At 46.1% G+C, this 16,317-nt stretch overlaps 4 protein-coding genes across 4 annotated transcripts; 1 reads left to right on the top strand and 3 right to left on the bottom strand.

Annotated features, from left to right (window-relative positions):
• Positions 1-307: 307 nt before the first annotated feature.
• On the bottom strand, positions 308-1,662 carry ATNIH1004_007784 (lipase ROG1 family protein; the record flags this gene model as incomplete). Its single annotated transcript, XM_033572402.1, has 2 exons — positions 308-1,440; positions 1,632-1,662. The coding sequence occupies 2 exons, from the start codon at positions 1,660-1,662 to the stop codon at positions 308-310; spliced, it is 1,164 nt and encodes a 387-aa protein (XP_033425717.1).
• A 5,137-nt stretch (positions 1,663-6,799) lies between these two features.
• Positions 6,800-8,755, top strand: rex3 (putative RNA exonuclease Rex3; the record flags this gene model as incomplete). The annotated part of the gene is made up of 1 exon (XM_033572401.1): positions 6,800-8,755. One exon carries the CDS (start codon positions 6,800-6,802, stop codon positions 8,753-8,755), a length of 1,956 nt encoding a protein of 651 aa, XP_033425716.1.
• A 340-nt stretch (positions 8,756-9,095) lies between these two features.
• RPL22 (60S ribosomal protein eL22) lies at positions 9,096-9,761 on the bottom strand (the record flags this gene model as incomplete). The annotated part of the gene is made up of 4 exons (XM_033572400.1): positions 9,096-9,222; positions 9,299-9,468; positions 9,563-9,598; positions 9,744-9,761. The coding sequence occupies 4 exons, from the start codon at positions 9,759-9,761 to the stop codon at positions 9,096-9,098; spliced, it is 351 nt and encodes a 116-aa protein (XP_033425715.1).
• Positions 9,762-13,955: 4,194 nt separating this feature from the next.
• ATNIH1004_007781 (cation:proton antiporter) lies at positions 13,956-15,854 on the bottom strand (the record flags this gene model as incomplete). Its single annotated transcript, XM_033572399.1, has 3 exons — positions 13,956-14,660; positions 14,710-15,548; positions 15,599-15,854. 3 exons carry the CDS (start codon positions 15,852-15,854, stop codon positions 13,956-13,958), a joined length of 1,800 nt encoding a protein of 599 aa, XP_033425714.1.
• Between the last annotated feature and the right edge of the window lie 463 nt (positions 15,855-16,317).

The raw sequence follows: 16,317 nt of genomic DNA, 5'->3' as shown, positions 1-16,317 counted from the left end.
ATGCACAGTGTCTCCACATTAAATCCAGAAGCCCGTACTCTATAACAGGCACATTCTACAAGGAATGGTCCTTCCCCTCCCTCTTGCCAAGAAGCCGAGACAGGAATTGGCGTTTGTTAGGCGGACGGGAATCGGGGCAGCGTCCTGTGAACCCATTTGGAAGTCTGCATATGATGACTCCCTGTGGAGGATAACGCGATTGGGTAGGATTCCAGTCTCCTCAAACTATTCCCGTGGGGGACTTCCCACACCTCACATCATCGCCTATATAATATTTCCTGTTGGAGATACGTACCCCCCATGCCATTTAGATTTCGAATTCTTGGTCGAGCCAATGTTTAATCACAATCCGGGCCTCGTCGAATCCTTTCTTAGGCACCCGCCTGATGATAGCGGCATGGCTATGACGGTGGTTGTGGATGTAGACGGGGTACTTGCGGAAGCCGACGGAATTGAGGGACTCGATGATGGATATCTGAGTCGGCGTGAGAGTAAGTGCAGGATATCGATTGTCGGTGCTCAGACCCTGGGATTGCGTTTCTATTGGGCTTGTCTCGACGAATGCATTTGTCTTGTCCTTGACAGTCGTGGTGTTTTTTGCAGATGTCCGCTGTTTGATTTGTAGTTCCCTGATATCTTCAAATACATCTTCTACAGCGTGTTGTACATCCTTGACTAGGAGAGGAATCCTGTATTGCGCAAAGGGGGCACCGCTCTTTCCTTCCTCATGTAGCCGTATCCGCTGTCGACTGCGGAGGGTCTGTATAGCAGAATTCACGAGGAAAAAGGGAAGCACAACGGTGATCAAGACGACGACAAAAAGCGAGACCGGTAGGTTGATGGCGACTTGCTCGATTTGCTGCCAGATTTGGGAGATAAAAGGTAGCTGTTTTTGAGCCTTTGAGAGTCGTAGTGTATACACATTGGAGTCAATGACGACGCGCTCATAGCCGTCCACGTAGTTGATGGGGGTATATTCTAGGTCTTGCTGGAATGGATCGATAATCGAGATGGCAGTGGTATAGAAGACGGTCGATCGGTCGTTAACAATGTTCGCATAGACACAGCGATGCTTGAACCTAGCCAGCGCTCGTACGAAGACGCTGTCCGGATCGGCTAGGATGCTGAGTAGTGGCTTCCCGGAATCCAGAAATGAACCTACAAGAAACAGCTGTTTTCCCGACATGGAGATTGACCGGGGACCTAGAGAATTCCAAAGATAACTGTAAAGGCCGTCCCAGGGCATTCGTACTACAACATGCGGTGACGCGAACGTGGTGAAGTTGACGGGCTCGAGTTTGTCGAACCATCCCCTCGAATACAGCAAACCAATAGCATATCTAGCCACAAGGCCACCTAGCGAGTATCCGACGATGCTCAGCTTTGTGAAAGGGGACCCCTGGGCCTCCAGCGAGCCGAGCGTGTCTTCAACCTCGAGGGCTATGCGCTCACCCCCGAGTTCGATCCCATCGTAGGTGTAGTTCCCGGAATTGATGTGGAGGGACTCTTTGGGATATCATTGCTTTAATGACATTGCTAGAAAGTCCATGTGCGAAGGATTACCCCAAAGTCTGTCGCATGCATCGATTAGCAGCGACCTAAATGAACGGCGTATATCATGGTTTTCCTACCCATGGACCAGGACGCAGAGATGATCCACATCTGGCGCATGTCTGCCATCAGGATCCATGGCATCACAAAGAATGAATTTGTCTCAGACTCCAGGTAGCGTATCCAAGGTAAGTGTGTGCAGCCTATTAACGCCTGTTCGTCAGATTGATGCCTGAATGGTGCCTGCTCGGGCCTTGCATCTGGATCGGCGGTAAGGGTAGGTAGTCAGAAAATGACTGCAATTCTGGGCAACGAAGTATCATTATCGAATGTAATAAAACAGGACACAGTTCATACAATGAGACAATCTTCTTTAAGATATGTATCAATAGCTAATATCTCCAAATGCAGCAATATATATATATATATAAATGAGGATACTTAATAAGCACAAAACTTTCTTTTTATACTCTGGCCAGGGTAAACGTTGCGCGCCTATTTTAACCCCTAATGAGTACGTTCCTATTTTGCCTTCTACTGATCGCTTTTTACCATCAACCTGAACATTCACGTTCATGTGTGCTTCAAGCCTCAAGTAGGTAAACTATTCCCCACCCATCCGTTGATGTGGTGGATACTGCAGGGGGACATTTTCAAACGAACAAAGTAATCCCAATCTGATCCATGCCTGTGTTTGATGAGAATCGCTCTTGGGTGCACCGAGCTAACTTACAACTATTCACTACTTGCGGTGAGGGCGATTCATTGCATTCATATATGTTGATCAGCTCCACCGGCAAGTCACCCTCCATATGATAGAGCTGCGCATCGGTACCTGATCCCGGGCTAAAACTGACTGGAGGTAAGGCGAACCGCTGAACCCGCCGGTGGAAATGATTGTTTGCAAACAAGTCATCACGAGTAGCGATAAGCCGGATTAATGGGATTTTACATTTATAATTCTACTACGCCCATCCAGCCCAACCTTCCCAAATTTCTCATCCGCCGCGTCTGTCTGTTTTCAGATTAATATGTAGATTCTCTTCAGTACCGGATCGAAGAATGATTGAAGGCTCTTTGATGTCAAGTTAATCTTGGCCTTCTAGAGTCAACATATTCTCATGTTGTGCGGGCAAGACGGGTTCCCAGACTGATTGTGAATTGTTGTTCGGGGTCCCCAGCGAACGATTTCTTCACAACCTCGAATTGTCTCATTAGTCCACGCTGGGACTAAATTGCTCTAGTGGGAGTGCGTTGAACGCATCTCCCTACCTGTCAGACAGAAACTTGTACAGCCTGCTATCAACTGCAGTTCCGCCACAATTCCCCCCTGCGTCGAGTTAGCTCTCTCCCTTACGCTTCGCCATGCATCACATACCCTGAAATGCCGTGAGCTGGTCAGAAAGAATTGTGGTGGCTACTTCCGTAATGTAGTAAGTAGCTACGTCCTATCCACATGGTTAGTCCAGAGCGTATTTGATCATGGTAATTACTACTATAGCCCCGCCAGCGTCACAAACTAAAAGCCTGTCATTGACCTCAAGATAGTTTTGCCCTACCGATCGAATCTTGTTCACATGGCCTTTAACTAACCTTTAAGCAGGAACCGTAGGTCTCCAGTACGGCAAGGGGTGCTGTTTAAGTCTCCGAAATCATACACTTTGTCATGGGATTTGGCTTTGAAGTCCACGTTTTTTGCGGCTGGTACATTAAATTTCTGGCGCTTTCGCACCAAGCAGCCGGCGTGGCAACCCAATACCCCAGGGGGGTGCTACCTGGATCCATCCAGGGCTTTGGATGCAGTTTTTGCTTCGCAGTTGTGGGAAAGACTATGTAACGTCTGGAAGAAACAGAAATACAAAAGGTTAGAACTTTCCCCTTTTCTCCTTTACCTTTTCGTCTCTTCAGGAATCATCACGTTCTTCTTTTTTGTCGTCTCACACTACTTTGACATGGCTACCACCAAACACAAGAGAAAAGCACAGGTAACATCTGGTGTAAAACCATTTATCTCCCCCAGATTTACTGATAGTGATAAGGGAGAATCCCCAGCGCCCCACAGTGAAACCAAAGAAAGCACAAACCATGGAGTTCGTTGACCAGAGCTCCGAGTTTATATATCGTAACTCTACAATAAATGCAGTCTTAGCAGATCATTATGAAGTGTGTCGGGTCAAGAAAGGGGTGAAAATTAAGCATGGCTTGTTCCAATCTAGCACCGACTGGACTGGAACAACGATTTGAGGGACATACCTGATTTAATGGCTGTACTCCAGGCAACTGTAGCTCGATGGGTTATAGATAATGTAGTGCCGGATGAGTCTTCTCTTGAGGGATTGTCGGATGATAGGAACGGACTCACATAGTAGTCTAGAAGGGCTTTGTGCAAGAGGATTGGGGGGCTATAATGGGGCATGTCCATGGAATTTGCAATCTTATGGCAGAATTGTTCCTTGAAGCAGTGTTTTTCAAGGATTTATGTGGAAAGATAATCGGGCATCAGTTCTGGTATCTCTATGGGAAGAGTGCCACAGATCAAACACGAGCTTTAGTGAGCTCCTGGAGAATTTATGGCCCAAAGACAGTAAACTGCAGAGAGTCCCCGTACAAAGAACAGAGGCAAGCCGCGTAGAAACAAATTCTTTCACATATTCAACAATCACATATCGCAGCCAGACCTTGATTGAAAGAGATAGACACCGGCGGATAAGTCAACAAAGGAGAATAAAAAAGAACCGGCTGCCAAGAATGGTAGCATTCACTAACAATCTGACAAAGGGCCGCACTTCCAGGAAGTTGCCACTTTACCAGCTTTGTCACAACAATTTTTGAAGCACTTGTTCATCTTGTGGGTTGATCTCCAACATTTACTGTCATGGTAATATTTATAACCACACTTATCACCGCATTTATAGGTCGGATATTCTGGAGAAAGGTACGAAGCGGTTGAGCAGAAGTAACATCTTTTAGCAGCAAGTGCGCTGAGCACGAAAAAAGACATTAGGTAAATCTGGCGCAGCAACATTTTGCACTACGTGCAGTCAGGTTAGATTGTGTAAAAGGTACCGTTCTCTAGGGTGCATTACCGTGCAAATACTGTGTCGTTGATGGGTTGATGGTTGAAATCAATGGCGCAGTAAGGATTATTGAAATTGTGAGTCGATATATTTTTGAAATATGCCGGGGGGCTATATATACTTCGATGGAATGCCTACGATGACATTGAGAGTAGACAGTCCTTGTATCTGTGTATTATTAGTAGCCGCAAGGCTGGATATACGGAGGAGAGGGCTGTGTTGTGCAACCCCTCATTCTACATCCAATTACAGTATCTGTTGAGGATTGATTTCTCGTGTTGTGACCTCGTATTGCTAGCTGAATAGAAAGAAGACCGAATCGTCCGAGAACAGACAGAAAAGATCTACACTCCTTTGCTCTTGGGTTGCAAGCCAGGACTGCGTAACTTTGGGTTCAAACTACTGAAACCCCCAAGCATGGCACTTTGGAAGAATTGCAGCAGTTCTAACACTTAGTTCTCTTTGTTCCCCCAAGAATGGCCGCAGCATCCTCTGAGTCCACGCTGAGACAAGGCATTACAACCTAGTTTTAGAGCCTTGGCCTTCTCCGGCTACGCAAGACCAATGGATGCACTGATTCTAAATCCTTCTGTCTTTAGGCTTGCCTCTTCATGTAGGCCTTGTAGATCAGAATTCTTGACAGTAAGTAAGTCTGTCGATAGCCTATTTTAGATGAATTTGACTATATCTCACTTCTTGCAGCCAACCTAAGGTCAGCAGAGAGGGTCCGTGTATCTTGCCAACAAGACCTATCAGAAACAAGCTCCAAAAAGGGTTTATAGTAAATACAATAAATACCGTCGCCAATCAGCCACAGTTCGGTTTGCCAATAGACTTCTAGCCAGTTAGCCATTTCGGTGGTTGCTGAAGGATCAGCTGAGTGATGAGACGGAGAGAGAGAGGCGTGATGGCCTTATGGCCTTATTCAAATGTATCTCAAGGCCGACAAAACATCGCTACTCTGTGGTCAATGGAACGGGCAAATAAAAGACATACACGACATGCACACTGTCGAGTCCAAGAACCTAATGGTTCATGATTACCATTGCTTTGATGAGCGCAACACCAGGTTGAGTGGACACCAAATTTTATTGGTCACCCGGCCAGAATCGCCGCAACGAAAGCCACAGACTATGACTTCCGCAACTGCACCAAGGCCACTGTCGTGATAGAAGACTTCGCTGTCAATGAAGTAGACCTAAATACAGCTTAGGATAACATTTTTGTCAATTAGTGCCTAGCAACTCTCTGCCTGTGCCTACTTGTGCCTGCCTGTGTCTCTCTTTGCTCTCTGCACATACGTGTTGTTATGTGCAGATTCTAGATCAACGCATTCTCATAAACTGGACTGGATGTTTTCAAATGCTATCCCTTCCCTGAACATCTTCAGTACTGTTCTTCAGATATACTTTTCCAGAAGATAAGATTGGGAGGCAAATTGCTACTGAGTAGCACGCCTATAGTTACCCCGAACATACACTTTATTTCCAAGGTAACCAACGCTAGAGAAGCTAGTTCCCGATGTCGTGAAGCCATCTTGCCAGAAACCAGCACAAGTAGTATTCGGCCAGCAAATAAGTGGTCCATACCAAAACGGGCTTCGACAAGTTTTAGGAATAGACAGGTTCAGCTTGAGGGAAGGGCAAACGGAGACCTGGGGATTTTCATAAAAATAGGAGCGTACAGGGTGCTCTCGGTATCTGTTATGATCTATCTAGTTAGGGCTATTTGATCCATTGATGCCTTATCAACTTGGCATTATGTTTGCAGTGTTTGGCACCCTGTCGCCCCGTTCCTTTTCGGCCGCCAAGTATCCATCATCGTCCAGACACTCTACCCCCAGCTTTTCCGGGCTGGCATACAGCAATTTCTTGATGATTGTGGCTGCCTGTACCTACCTGCGAGATTTTGGGGTAGTCTATTTCTGGATATGAGCCCATCAACAAGGGTGTATTAATGACTCACACACTCTCTGCGTCTTGGCCTAGTGTAGTGGAAGGATACATGCAGACTTACGGTCAGTCTTATTTTACCAGACACTCTGCGTGTGTGTGTCAAATAGGCCCGAATCGGTCTGAGATATACCTACAGAGACCGAGCATTCCACGCTGGCTTGGGATGTCCTACCAAGCGACCATCGTCCTTCAGATACACCTCATCTTCTGATGACAATGTTCTCACCACTTGGCCTGTTTAAGGGTATACTCTGTCCCCAGGGAGAGCTATGCTCTCTCTTGACTTGCATTTTCTACCATCCGCCCGTCGGCTCCCATGCAGGAGATGGCAGGGGTGCAGTGGCGCATGTTGATGTAACACGGGATGATGCATCTAGGCCAGCTACACCGACTCTGAAGGAGCCCAAATTGGAGGCAACGGTCGGGACCAGTAGTGACACTTTGAAAGAACCACATCGTTCATCCAAAGGAGAACCTGTAAGCCAAGGAGCTACGTCGGCAAGTGTAGCGGGAAAACCGTCCCAACTAGCAGGTCTGAGGCCTCCTACCAAGCTTCAATCCGTGTCAAGGGCGGTCTCGCCGCCGTCAACGAGGTCGGACTCAACATCGTCAAAACGTGATAAATCTGCATCCGAGAAGCCAAAGGCGGATTTATTGCCAAGACAGGCTCCTCGTGAAAGTCTGAACCCTCGAATGCTTACGAAGGCACCTGCACCTCATGGAGTTCGATTGTCTATTCTGACGAAGCTTCATGCTGCCATGTCTACCTTGAACGACAAGATGGCCAAACAGAAGGATGGCACAGAGAAATATTTAGTCCTATCTCCCAATGAGCTAATCACAATGGCCCTGGACGAGGAAGAGAAAGTAGCGAAGGGGAGCGCCAATATATATTCGAATGTCATTAAGCTCCGGATCGTGAAGCTGTCGAAAATGAACCAAGAGGACTGGGCTAAAGAGGTCAAGGCTCATCTAAACGAAAGATACTACAAGATTGCGCCCAGTCAGCTAAATCCCAAGCCCAAAGTTCTCACGACAGGCCTGAGTGTCGAGGAAGAAATTGCAATTGTGACTAAGTTGGCCACATCTCTAGAAGGTCTAGAGCAATACGGTTACATGACAAAAGCACCCACGAGCGATGAAATCGAGAATGCAAGGAAAGGTGTCACGGAGTCTAAAGGCTGGGAAAAATGTGACCGCTGTGGCGGACGATTCCAAGTTTTCCCCGGACGCCGCGAGGATGGCTCTTTGACGACAGGGGGGCAATGCACATATCACCCAGGGAAACCATTCTACCCTCCGAGGAAGCAGACCGATCATATCACTGGACCAAGAGAGGCCTACTTCTCCTGCTGCAACGAGACTTTGGGGACCTCTTCAGGCTGTACGAAAGGCAAAACCCACGTCTACAAAGTGACGGAGACCAAACGACTCGCATCTATCCTTCAGTTTGAAAAAACCCCGGCTCAAGTGGAAAAGGGGCCACAACCGCCTGTGTGCTTCGATTGTGAGATGGGGTACACAACCTTAGGATTGGAGCTAATTCGGATCACCGCCGTAAGCTGGCCGGAAGGCAAGCGGTTACTCGATGTTCTCGTCAGACCGCAGGGCGAAGTCCTAGATCTGAATTCGCGCTTTTCCGGCGTTTTCCCCGACCACTACACCAGAGCAATTCCTTATGGTACTCCTCAGTCCGCGTCATGCACAGTAGAGGACGAGTCGGCGCCTATGTACGTTGTGGAATCCCCCGCAGCGGCACGAGCATTGTTGTTTCAGTTTATACAACCCGAGACGCCTCTTATTGGACATGCCATCGACAATGACCTGAATGCATGTCGTATCATCCACTCGACCGTTATCGATACCGTCCTACTTTATCCACACCCGCGAGGGGGACTACCCAATCGCATGAGCCTCAAGACATTATGTAAAAAGCACCTTGATAGGGATATTCAGACCGGAGGAGACCGGGGCCACGATTCCAAAGAGGATGCGGTCGCCACGGGAGACTTGGTTCGGGTCAAAGTTGCCGAGACTTGGACTTTACTTAAATCAAAGGGATGGACATTCCAGGGCGATCAGCTTGTTCCTCCGCCGGGGACATCCGAAGATGCTACAGGAGAGTGGAGACTGGGCCCTGGGGCTGGGCAGAAAAGGGCAAGTACTGGTTGAAAGGCTTATGACTACGAGCAAATTTCTCTGCTGTGATACGCATCGACTGCGGTATGAAAAAGTATACCCAGGGAAATATAATCTAGAGTAATGGATAGGCTCAATTCATATCTACCATTCGTAACGTCATGAGTAGAAACAACAACATCAACCAACTGCTGCAGCATGCATAGTAAAGCGAGACACACCACCATTTCGGGCCGGAGATTGCCTCGCCGAACGTATCAGAGAAACAGAAGTCTGAATCACTCATTGTCACTTAACCGATCACATCCACACCCTAGAAAGAAAAAATTTTCTTTATTATTTTTTTTATTTATGTTCCGGATAAAGAAGCGATTTACTCCTCATCCTCCTCGGGCTCATCGTTATTGATGTTGAAGAAGCGGAGCTCGTAGACACCCTTGGAGGTGGAGACAACGCGCAGCCAGTCACGGAGCTGCTGCTTCTTGAGATACTTCTTGGTCCTGTGGACGGGGAAGGTGTCAGTGAATTTGCTCAGAACAGTTTGCCACAAGATGGCCAGAAGAATCGTACAGGTACTTGAGGTAGCGACCGGAGAAGGGGATGTGGGCAACAACTTCAATCTTGCCCTCACCAGCCTGGGAGATGGCGATCTTGTCTCCGAGGTTGCCGACACGGCCCTCAACCTTGATGCGGTCGTGGAGGAACTTCTCGAAGGCAGAGAGGTCGAAGATCTTGTCGTTCACGGGCTGAGAAGCGTTGACGACATACTACAATGGATTAGGGTTAACACGTTCTGTTTATTACTTTTTGCCTGATGTGCTGGGCGGGAATCCAACATACCTTCTTGGTGACCTTCTGGGCCTTGCGACCACGAGCCTATTCACCGAGAAAAATAACGATTAGCCTACTGTTCCTGAGGTCGAATCCCGAGGGAGTTCTGATCATGCACACGGTGGGTGTTATGAATCTAACAAGCCTCTCAAGGGGGAACAGCAAAGCGGTTTGTGGAATGGAAACATACAGTAGCAACGGGAGCCATTGTGACTGATTTGGGTAGGGTTTGAGGGGAGTTATCGCAAAGAAGTGAGTATCCTGCGCCTGAAGAAAAATCGAAGCAAAAAGGCCGCCAGTGGGTTTAGCGGTAAGATGGAGCCAAGTGACGATTAGTCAGACAAACAGCTGTTGCCGTGCGAGACACTATTCCCATCCAGGTAAGTTATTAGGGCAGGACCCCATGGCCAATCGTAATAGACACTGCTATCCGCTTAGCCTCGCTTGGAAGACGCTAGTGGCTAGTGGCGCACGGGCCACGGCACGATTGGCTTAAATACGGATCTCCCCCGCCGCCCTTTAGGATTTTTTTCTTTTCTTTTCCAGCTCTCTTTGCCTTTTGGCTTAGATCAAGTGTAGTATCTGTTCTTTTCAGTTTAATCTCTGAAAGTGTTCTAAGGAACACAACATTGATTAATCTCATTTTTGGATCCCGTGGCTGGGCCTCTGTGCTTGCGCATGCCTGGCTACACAGTGTCATCGGGCTTACACTATCCCCGATTGACGCGAACACCTTTTTCATCAATTCGGCCGGCTTGACCGACTGGTTGGAGAAGAGGGTATATCTGGAGGGTTTCAGCTGTGGATATAAATCGCCTGTTGAGATTTTATAGTTGTGTTGCTATAAGTAATCTATGGTGGCAATTGTATTGGGCCATGTTTAAAACTCTTGCAGCATTTAAGTAGCGATATAGTCGGGTTCTTCTAACCGTGAACACTAGTAGGCTGCTGCAGTCAGTGTAATGCCCTTTGGAGTCAAGTTACAAAGATGTAAGACCTGCCAGGCTGCCTGTGTACTGTACAGCTATGTTACAGTAGAGAACAATGCCCTTGTCGCACAATTATTTGATACACCATATTGCAAAAACGGAGCCTGGGTCTTGTACACTCTCATTCTTTTTCCCTAATGCCAAGATATATTAAACTACTTTTGGAATTATTTTGAAGAGCCTTGATTCTTGGCTCTGTATTTGATATGTATTATGTGTTATGAAAGTATCTATAACCAAATATAACTTACAGTGCCTTGTTTCGTGTATACAACTGCACCTTAATGCACCTTCCTCAATATCTTTCCCTCTTCTTACTAGAAATCCTCCCGGTCGATCATCCTGGTGCAGTGGCACCCAATGTTGCTGCCTCAACCTTGGCAATATCAATAATACGGTTTGTCAGTAATGAACTCACTGTCCCCAGATGGCGAAGGCTCCTGGCCATCTTATATTCTATTGGTGTATGATTGTATCTATAACCAGAGATAACTTATTACAATACAGTGCATTAGTTATTTTACTAGCCCTCAATGCCCCTCCCTAGATACCTTACTACATCAATCCATCTTTCTTGAACCAACTCAGGCACTCGATGATTAAGCAATCTATTCCTATAGTTAGCTCTGTTAACTAGTTAGATCTGTTACTATTATTAACAGTTTAGGACTTATTATTGCTAAGTAACTTTTAGTTTTAATTTTGATGTAAGGCAGATCAACATCTATACTTGTCACGGGTTAAACCCAGTATGGCGCTCAGACTAAGGCTTTCCCTACTATATAGGGCGCTAGATGCGACTGATCATTTATCAGTCATCTTGTACCTTTTTATATGGTGTAGTGGAGGAATTCGGGGGATTGGCACGTGACATTTGTATGGATAGCTATTATCTTAAGTCCTCGTTCGAAGAGGTAATAGACAATCAACAACCTTCTCAGAGACCACGGAACGCAGTTGCGTAGAAGGAATGCTGTCTTCTCTTTGGAGTTCACGAACTTGTGGGCTAACTGTCTAAAAGTGTCTCCTTGACCTACTCTTTCGGAGTTCTACCATTTCCCTCTCATTCAATGGTCAAGTGGTTTTATCTCTACAAGCGCAGAGATAACCAACCCATCACAATATTACTTATTCTAACTTTTCTTCCCTAACATACACTGAAGTTACAATTCAGCAAAGTCCGAAGAACTTCAGCCAAAAGATATAAAGTCTTAAGAACTAGTTGCCTTTCTGTGGTCAACAACAGAGTCAGGGCCAGGTGTTATAATAGTCTCATGTCCATCTTCAGCTCGAACCTATTTTATAGTCCCAATTCATTAACCAAAGTCTAAGTAGTTTTAAGACTTGCAGAAAAATGTAATAACTTACCCTGTAAGGAGGGGTTCCATCAGCCCCTAAAACCTGTATGGCATGCAACTTGAGATTATAAAATCCTGACGGTCTAGTATAAATATTGTAAGAATGAGTTTAGATTTCTTAGAATATTAAACTCCTATAAAATTAGACAGGCAACGGCGTCCTATTTATACCTTAATTTCTTGTAGCTTATTACCTGATATTCTCACGTCATTACAGTGTGCAGCCCAGAATAGTCATTACGTCAAGAAGGGCGGAATGTAGTAGTAATTTTGTGATTTAATGTTGCAGCACATATACGATATGCGTCATAGATACTGCCCGGTCCTGGGCTCTAATAATAATTATTTATCCGGAGATTCCTCCTGGTCCAAATTATCGGGACCATATGTAGGCATATGAAGTAAGTAGACCTCACCAAAGCCCAACCCGGAACACCCCCCCTTGAGCCCAAAACCCAGCCCAACCTGGGTTCTGGTTTTCCCCAGAGCCTGGACCCAGTCCAGATAAGCCCAGGATTTAGCATGATTTCGAAGATAGGCAGATCTTGGCAGTTATAAAACTACTGATTAATCTAAATAAAATAGTTTTACCAGCCACAAGAGAATCCCCGAATTGGAAGAAGTCCTTTGCTAGCTTTGACAGACAGATCTACCGGCGGTGTGACTATTTTGGAAGGAAGATTCCAGTTAGCCGCGAATTACCCATACAGGACGGATACAAAACATACATACACATCATATTATTATATTTCCATACAGTATTGGTAATTGTCAGATATACAGCTAGTCCCGAAGAGGAAATAGAGTACGATTGATAAAAAGGTCTTATTTGAATGAATTGAGCTGGTTGGGCTCTTTCTTGATTATTCTCTTGATCATTCTTGATGATTATTTTGTTGGCTCCGCGGGGGTTTTACCCCGATCTAGTCACATGATTCTGGTCCACCAATGCCCATATTAATATTTGACAGTAATGTACAGGCAATATAGCTATTCCGGAGCCTACCCTACTAAGGCTTAGTTTAGTATGCAATAGGGCTTGAAAATCAAAGACCATAAGACCCGGGATCCGCTTTTGCAACATGGTAATATATAGGAGCGCTTATGGACTTTGAGTTAAAGCAACTCGAGAGAACCAATACGACGGTCTTCAATTATTTCTTGATCATGGCTGGGATGTTATTAACACTGGATCCGCCATTGATAGCAAGATACCCTTAGCTCTTATGTACTACATATATAAATCCCTTTTTCCATACTTAAATCCGGATATATTCTAGATATACTTTCAATAATAGAGACCTGGCAGCATCGTTCCTGAAGCACGGCGCTGACCCCAATAAACGGTGCACCCTCCGGGATGCCACTCCCTTATCGTAGGCCGTCTTTAAGGCATCTCTCGAGATCATCGAGCCTTTCTTCCAGTATGGAAGATCAGCTGAACATGGTCAGCTACTGCACTATGCTTCAGTACGACGAGGTTCAAACGCACTGGATATCTTAAAATACTTGTATAATAGAAACCCCCATATTATTGATTATATTAACTATTTTCTCGATGACGGTTACCCGGAGTATGTGATTAATTGCCGATTTGGACTTTGTACGCCGGTTCAGTATTCTGCGCGTGCTGGCTCGTTGGACTCTGTGAGATTCTTAGTTCAGGAAGGAGATCCTTGGCGCTTGGATTTCTATAGGCGAACTGCGTTGAGTTATGTAGTTTGTTATAATCGCCAGGAGGTGGAACGCTATTTGAATGCTCTAGAGGATTGCTAGACTTATGTAACGGCGTGGGCCTTGTGCGTTTTGAGATCTGGGTACAGGAGTAGTTATAGCTTGATAGGATACGGGTGGCTTTGATGATATTTATTGTTGAACCCTAGCGTACATAGGCTTCTAACTATATATAGTTCTATTATATCTTCTACTGGTTAGGTCTGTTTGCCAAAATCCCTTTCTTTTGTTTTCTTGCACCTGATACATGGGATAGATTGAGTAGGAATCTAAAAGAAACTGAAGACCAACTGACGTGGAACAATACAAGATGGATTAGCTTTAAATCCCCCAAACCCCTAGTGGATCCAAGCCAGAATCCCCTCTCGCCAGTTGCAACTTCTTTACCCGTTTGACAAGGGTCCCAACGGAGACCGGCCCAATGAGGGTACAAATCGAGATTGCCCAAATTATGGCCAAATAAATTTCGGATCTTTCACCGGAAGGTCCACGAGCGAACATGCCTCGGCTTTGCGCGAGTGAAGCGATGAGATATCCGACCTCCCCTCGGGCAACCATGGCTAGCCCGAGGATGGATGGTGGATACAACGATTTCGGCTTGGGAGAGATGGTTATCGTAGGACTCGGGTTCGATGGTGGAGCTTGGGATCCTTCCTGGGGTACGAGCTGACTGCTGAAATTCCCATCGGGCGAAGCTCCCGCATTCTTATCCCTTTCATTGGCACATGTTTGATTGCTTGAGGATATTTCTGTGCACTCTTTGGACGACCGTATGCGGTCTTCCGATATATTCTGTTTCTTCTTCTGCTTCCTGTTGTTGGTCTTCGTGGGAATGCAGAAGTGGACGTAGGTAAAAGACTTTTTGACCCAAGTGATCAAAATTGGCGTTGGGTTCAGCGAAAATCGGACGAGCCATAGACCAGTAATCATCTTCCCGAAGGTCATCAGAAGAGCGTAGATAACGCCGCGCCATACGGTACTTCCCTGAAACATCTCGGTTATCGGGATCGCAAATCCAATCGATGCCTGGATGCCACATTACTATAAGAAAGATAATAACAGGGAACGAACTCACAAAGAAGAAGGGGATAAGAATTCGGTTGACGGGCTCCTTGTAATATTTCTCATACACTTTTTCACCTGTCGGCGTTTCGTCATACAGCAAACTTGACTGCTTTGTAGACGTCTCACTCAAGGACTGGGTTTGGGGCTGTTTACCATGGTTGCGAGTGCTCTTTCCTGGGAGGTTGCGATTCGAAGTGCTGGAGCCTGGCTGATGGACATTGGAAGGAGCAGAACCATCTAGCTCCTTAGATTCTGCAACCAACCCATCAAACCAGGACACAATCACGCCCGCAAGATAAGCAGCAAAGAGGCTCGAGGTGCCTGCATATGCGGCACCGGCAACAATCCCAAGTAGACAGAATGTCTGGGAAAGAAATACAAATTGTATGGTACCCATAAAATTCGGTAGCTTGTTCTTCACAACCAGCACTTTCTTGAATATCGGCTTTAGACAGAAAGCGCTCAGGGAGAAGAGACCGACTGCGAAGCCAATAGAAACAAATATAGGCCGAATTACAGTCACGGCGTTGAAGGACGAGTCATCGTCGCCGAGATTCGAAATGATTTGGACCATGACGAGACCGACAACATCATCTAGCATTGCAGCACTAGTGACGACTGTACCCAGTCGTGTAGCGATTAGGTTTGTGCTTGACAGAATCGTGAAGGTAGTTCCAAGGCTAGTTGCGCTGAGAGCTGCACCAGCAGCAAAGGCTTGGAGAGGGCTCGCAGCGACTAGCTCCTTGAGGATGAATGATAAGCCCATTGGCGCTCCAATTCCGGTGATCGCAACGCCTATGGAAACAAAAAGGTTTGCTCTCACAGATTTGATCGATGTTGACAAACCACCTGTTTATATGAGAAACAGGCTATTTCTGCATAGAACCAGACAAGCTTACCCTCATATACCAACATGATTAGACCAAGGTATCCCAGTTGCTGGATAACAGCTTCGGTCTCAGGGTCGAGCCATTTTGCTCCCGGTGTACCCCAGAGGATACCGATAAATAACTGACCAATTAATCCACAGTACAGAAGTTTGTCAAGGCAAACATTCACAACATTCAAGGCCACGAGAAATCCTGTCAGATTTAGTATGGTTGCAATTGGCGGCTCATGGTAAGCAAGTGCTGCATCTGATCCATCACCAACCATTTTTCTACTATGAAGGAAAGCGAAAGTCATGTCAACAAGGCATTGAAGAAAGCACCAAAGGCAGAGGCCAGTTTAATCGAAGCGTTGTAAAACTGCGGTGAAGCAACTAAGCTCTAGACGAGTTCCCGCCGTCGAAGGAAATCTTTCTATTTCTTGAGCTTGAGCTCGAGGCCTGTTCTTAGCAACAACAGCAGTAGAGATTCTGGAGCACACAACCCATCTATTGAGTTCAAGACAAGACCCATTCAGCTTGTATAATTCCATGAATTAAAGGAGGTTCTTTAGCAGGCCGGGTGCAGTGTCACGAACGGGAAGATTGCTATTCCGGTGTTATTCTAGATACAGACTAGTAAGTCTTGGCATGAGCGTCTGAGAAATAAATCAAAGATGGACTCCAAAGAGGGAATGAGGTGTCTGTGCACGTGATATAAAACAATACTTTACCCCATCTGCGAATCACCAC

Source organism: Aspergillus tanneri (assembly GCF_003426965.1).
Source record: "Aspergillus tanneri strain NIH1004 chromosome Unknown AapTan_7_pilon_pilon_pilon, whole genome shotgun sequence".
NCBI classification, from domain to species: Eukaryota; Fungi; Ascomycota; class Eurotiomycetes; order Eurotiales; family Aspergillaceae; genus Aspergillus; species Aspergillus tanneri.
Note: the sequence above shows the minus strand (reverse complement) of the source record. Positions and strands in the feature narration are given on the sequence as shown.